General features: G+C 35.6%; 1 protein-coding gene across 1 annotated transcript in view; it reads left to right on the plus strand.

Moving 5' to 3' along the window:
• LOC126928949 (nuclear migration protein nudC) overlaps positions 1 to 6291 on the plus strand; it is a 103039-nt gene extending 96748 nt beyond the window's left edge. The window contains exons 5-7 of the mRNA XM_050744887.1: positions 4667 to 4861; positions 5495 to 5697; positions 5777 to 6291. Of these exons, the coding sequence (XP_050600844.1) occupies positions 4667 to 4861; positions 5495 to 5697; positions 5777 to 5828 (450 nt within the window). The 3' untranslated portion in view covers positions 5829 to 6291. The remainder of the gene's footprint in view (positions 1 to 4666; positions 4862 to 5494; positions 5698 to 5776) is intronic.
• Positions 6292 to 6295: the final 4 nt, after the last annotated feature.

Here is a 6295-nt window from a genome sequence, read left to right on the forward strand (position 1 = left end):
ATTATACTATGGATATTTATGCTGTTTTATATTCTTACGAACATACCTAGCGAAATAGAATCTACATAAAAATTTGTTTCGTCTATTAAACATTATATTAAGCAATTTGCTTTGAATATTTTATATAATTTTGCATCCTTAAATTTCCCAAAAATGCATAAACATCCACTTATAATAGTATACGATACTTTCATTTGTCGTTTCTAACAACAAAGATATTTCAAATAAACAGAGTAGCTGGAACGTCCTGTATAGCATCGAGAGGAAATCGGTATTATACTCTGGAGTCTAGATAATTGGAATGGGTTAATGAGTCTGAGAGGATGTTGCGTTAGCAGAGTTATTATAATAAGGAATCTGGTTAAATAGGCGGTAATCTCTTGAGCGGTTGTTACAGTTAGCGCGAATTGAATTGATTAAGTTTTTCTGACGCTTTCATGTGCTGTTTCTCTCTGTTGATCACTTGATGGGTCTAAAGATTTGTAGCGTCTAGGTGAGCTCTTTTCAGATACGTTCTTGTGTAATGATTGCTTCAAATTGTGTATGGAGAAGAGATACATAATTATTAACCTGGCATAAATAAATTTTGTGTAATGGATATAAAGATTAGTAATGATAATGTGAACTTTTTTCAGGTGAATTCTTGTGTAATGGTTGTTTAATTAGATTATTTAAAATAAGACTTGGTTAAATTGTATGTAATGTAGTATCTTCTTATGCAACTGTTGCTTGAATGTCTACGGGCAGATTATGAAAACGGAATGATCGTAAACTTATTGACATAAATATATTTCGAAGAAATAGAATTTTAGAGGCTACTTAGAGCTACATCGACGAGGTGTGAGACGTGAATTTGCTCACGTACATCCCTTAGTCTTCCAAGGTTGCTTTACTTTCGACTCGTCAGTCTTCTAAAGGACAAGTTTTAAATTCACAATCCGTATTTCTTTTGAAACGCTTCCATTTTTGCCACAATTTACGTATCTGCTTTATAAGAAACGGATGTAGCATTCCTTCTGGTCCTTTTCTTCGAGTAATATACTGATTAACTTAATCTTATCTTCGTGAGTGGACGTTTAGGAAGGAAGTTCGCTTGTTAATTTCTCCATAAAGCCATCTACTCTATGGCAACAAGTCTTTTCTTCCAAATCGTAAAATCCGTCCAGTTGCCATGTGCGATAAGGCTGCGGTTGTTATTAAATGCAGGATAATATCAACTTCCTAAAAAAATTGCGAATTCAGAAAGAGCTACTAAATTCACTCTTACGTAATTCTCAAGATTCAAGTTTAAAAACTATATTTTGAAAAAGTTCTTTAACATAAAAATTCCTCGAATATTTAAGAATATTTATCGTTACGCTATGATTAAAGACACCAGAAATATTATAAATCGTTCTGAAGTCCCGATCAGAATACCATTCTGTTTAGGAACACCTAATGATGTGTAGTAACTGATGAATTATTGTAATCGTAGTTTAGAGAAAGGTTTGAGTACAAAACGAGATTCATTTTTCAATGTAAGAAGCTCTTAGAAATATAAGGCCTTTTTATAAACAAATATATCATATATATTTTGCCAATTAATAGTATTAGTATATTGACAAGTTAAAAGTTCGAAATTATCAACTTCTTTCTTACGATTTCATAATTTTTCATTAAATAGAACAATCGGATAATTGTTTCTAAACTGTCGTTTGTTTTATTATCAAACTCGTTAATATTACCCAAAAATATTTATTAATATTGAATTTGCAAAATTTCGCGAATTAGTTTAATCATGCGAGACATTTTTTACCTTTCACAGTTGTATATTTTTTTGAAACATTGAAAAAAAGTTTTGAAATTCCTGAGAGATATAATAAATATGACATGCATGACACATAATTCCTGTAAAATATATTAAATAGACACACTATGACACATATGACGTTCTTACGTATTTCGAAAGTATCCTCAAATTTAAAAAACGTACACACGTGCCAATATTCCTCCGAAAATGTAAAGTCTCTTATCAGCTGCATAAAAGCTGACGAGCGAATCGTGACGAAAAGAACAGTTGCAAAATACGAATCCCCCCCCCCCTCTCTTTCTCTCTTTCGTCTGTCCACCTCGATCCAAATTTTCGTGTCACAGTCTGGTTAATGCCGGCTGAGAGATCGAGGATAATCTCCGGCGACACGAGCCTCTTCTCTCGGTTATGCTCTCTGTCGTTCCATCGTAATGATATTCCACTTTGTTAACGCGCAAACTCGGTAGCCATGATCCGTTTCCACGCACCGGTGCTCTCAGCTACGCTCAGCGTCGCAGCGGTCGTCGGCGTCGTCACGCTGGAAATCCAAGAACACGTCTAACGCGAGGATGACGCCGATGATGATAATGATGATTCCACGACGCGTAATCCACGTGTCGTTCGTGATCTTTCTCTTGATTTTCTTTTTTCTTTCGAATACTTGTAATTGCGACACGGGATACGCACGATGGATCATCTAGGATTTTGGAACTTCGTGGATTTAATTGTTCCTGATGCTGGCCACCCGAGGACGTCCCACATCGATGGATCGTTGCATCCAGAGAACAGATTCTCACGAGTGTGATTATGGAGATGATTAAATAGGGAGGAATGCCGATGGAATGAAGTTTTACCGATGAACTGCTGCTCATTGTGTTATTTCTTGATATTTATTTTTAGAGTTTGGAGGTTTTGCGGCTAATGGGAATTATAATTGGGAACTTGAATCGTCAAAGTAGTCTTAGTGTATAATATTTGTAAGATAAATGATAACTTGTATCTTGGAAAACTTGTTTCATTACTTGTCTCTCTCTTTTTGCAGCAAAGGTTTTGGAAGAAAGTTTAGTATTTTTATAAGAAACGATATTAAGGTGTAATAGCTTGAAAATCTTAGGAATCTTATTTTTTACTATTTCGTTACAGCTTACTTTTGTGTTAGAAGTTCTATTATGTAACACTTGCTCGAATGCGGCGGCTTGATCCTTAAGAATGTTCCTTTCTTATATCTGTTTTTGAACGGGGCAAAGCATTCCTTATGGACGGATTAATTCAACTCATTACTCTGGATGTAAAAGTACGAGCCGTGCGATTTCATATTCAGATTTCATTCATAGCAGTTTCCTTTCGTAATGATACTTCTCGTGAGCGACTTCCACTAACCCCATTTTCCATCGACTCTATTAAGTGGTCTTAAGACAATATGAAAGTAATCAGACTGCTGATCAACCAAGAATCCGTTTTCATTACAGCCGATTAATTCCAATTCCTTGCTGTACGTAAACCGATACGTAAACCTTCGTTCAAAGGTAAAAGATACGAGTTTGAAGCACACGGTAATAAAACAAATCATAAAGACAAACTTTACGTTAAAATATATTGTAGAACTGTCTTTTTTCTCTCTCTCTTTTTGTTCAGATAACTCCCAATTCTTTTTAACGTCGACAGTTTGTGCGCCAAATCACCATATTATTATGTATTAAATTATTATACGCAAACACCGTAATCGATATTATGGCGAGTCGGGCAAAAAGAAGCGTGATTAAAAAGTAATTCGCGAAATGCGTAAATTTTATTATCGTACTATGGGATCTTTCTCCCTTCTTTTCTCCCCTTATACGGTATATTTCGTTCGTTGGATTCTAAATTGCCCAAGGTCCGTCACGAAGGCTGCACCGTTGGGTTTCCGAAATCCAAGGCCACGGTGGAGAAGTGGATCACGATGATACGCAATGAAATCGCAGTCACGAGAAGGACTGAGAGGGTAGCCGTGCGGAACCATGATCGATCCCTTCATCGATCAAATGAATCGCGCTATTGTTACGATAGACTCGATGAACGTCGTTTGTGCACGTCGAGGAGATCGTTTACTTTGAGGTTAAACGAAGAACCTCGATTTTTTTATTGGATTTATCGATTGGAAAGGAAAGAGCTAGTCATTGATTGTATTGGTATACGTGAGCTGTGTCGTTAAAGATTTTCATGCTCAATTAGACCTCATCTGATAGGAATAAGATTGATTATTATTTTAATCTCTATAATAGACTTTTCTCGTGATAGATTGTAAGATAGAAACAAAGAAAGAGTTTTTAGGGCATTAATAATAAATTGCGTTTTAATAATAATTAAATAATAAAAGTATAATTTATGAAAGGAATAATTGAAAATGTCAAATGAATGAGACTAACATATGTAGATATATAAATTTTTATATTTGAAATATTTGTTAATAATATTTCAAAGTAAAGTTCATTATATATAATGTTTATAATTATATATAACGTGAAATTATACATTGGCGAGAAGAAATCTCAGCCATCTTGCGCTTTTTAAACGACGTAAGAAAAACCAACGCAAAAACATAGAACCAGATAATTTAAGAACATAAAAAGAAAAGTACATAATGCCACTTAAGAAATGCATGATCACCTCATTTCCTTTGTAGCAGAAAGGTACTTTCAGAATCTTTTTATACCGATAAATTCGTAATTTAACATCAATAAAATCTGCCTCCTTGAAATCTTTTTTCTTTCTTCTTCTTCTTTTTTTTTAATTTGTGAAACTATCATAACTAGTTCGAATAAATCTGCCAACTCATGGTGACCGATTCGCGCCACATTCCGTATGAATGAAATAACATTTATTATCGTCTAATTCCAGATCAAAGTACCTCTGAAAGTGAACTTCTCGGCCAGGCCCAAGGACGTTGCCGTGACGTTGACGAAGAAGCGGCTGACCTGTGGCATCAAGGGTCAGCCGCCGATCATCGACGGTGATTTTCCACACGAGGTCAAAGTGGAAGAATCCACTTGGGTGATCGAGGATGGAAAACTGCTGTTGATCAACCTGGAGAAGGTAAGTGATGCGAATAAATATGCCAATTTCATTCGTTCCTCGGTACCCTGGACACGCGACCTTGTCCAAACGAGGATTTCGACGATGCTATCGCGCTAGCGGGAATTCTGTCCGATGGTATCGAATACGCAAAGAATTCGTTTGACTTGACGTGGCCCTGAATGATCAAGCCAATGTATAAAAAATTTTGGCGAAGGTTAAATCGTGACCATTTAACAAGCAACTGTTTGCTTGATCTTTAATTGACAGGATTCGGTGGCGTTTGTTGGTACTTCGATAATTGGTTAATCACGATAGATATCTCATTGATGATTTTGTGTTTATCGAGTTAATGAAGAGTGAGGTAGGACTTTTTGGATTATTTTCGAGGTTTGTTTGTTTTATATTCGAAATTCAGCCTTCTCTGTTTGCACAAGTTAACTTTCAATTTTTATCAGAAACAAATTTAAGTAAATAACACAGTATGTTTCGATACTTTTTTATTATCGATCTTAACTTAAAATGGTTGTTCTTCGAAAATATTCTATCTTTCAACTTTTATACATAAATCCAATACATTCAGAGATTCTTTAAACACTGATTCTGTTTAACGAACAGTTAATTGAAAGCAGCAATCATCTATTCTTTCCGCAGGTGAACAAAATGCAATGGTGGGCGCACGTGGTGGTCTGTGACCCAGAGATCAGCACGAAGAAAGTGAATCCTGAGCCTAGTAAACTCTCCGATCTCGACGGTGAAACCAGAGGTCTGGTGGAGAAGATGATGTACGACCAGAGACAGAAGGAACTGGGTCTGCCAACATCCGACGAACAGAAGAAGCAGGATGTGATCAAAAAGTACGAGATAACAATCACAAATTCGCTATAAATCAACTTAATGTTAAAGATCTAAATGTCGTAAATTTTTGTTTTTCAGGTTCATGGAACAGCATCCTGAGATGGACTTCTCTAAATGCAAATTCAATTAAAACGGTTCGACCAATTTGTAAATGACCGAATGTTCAAGGTTTTACGAAACTGATTATACAGAAGATAAGAGAAAAATATGATATAAAAACAAAAGAAAAATATTATCGGTATATGTCGTCGCGAATTCAGTGAAACTCTTTATGGTACTTTGTTAATCGTCACGACATAGTCTCCACTAATTAGTTTGCGTATCACGCGTCCCTGGCATGTTACCAAGCGCGAGAGATGGCACCACGATCCAGTCAAAGACTGGATCCGTGGTTATGGTAAAGAGTTTTCTAGATTTTTAATAATGCTCCTTTGACAATTTCATTTTCTTTTCTTTCGACTATCTTCGAAGCGTTCGGTTTCTGTTAGTACTCTAAAACGAATACAATATCGGTCTGCACAAATGTATATTGTACGATTTTTTTCACGTTACATTTCGTATAATTTGAATAAAGAATGTGAGGAAGAAAGAGATCGT

The sequence above is a fragment of the Bombus affinis genome, chromosome 2 (assembly GCF_024516045.1).
Source record: "Bombus affinis isolate iyBomAffi1 chromosome 2, iyBomAffi1.2, whole genome shotgun sequence".
NCBI classification, from domain to species: Eukaryota; Metazoa; Arthropoda; class Insecta; order Hymenoptera; family Apidae; genus Bombus; species Bombus affinis.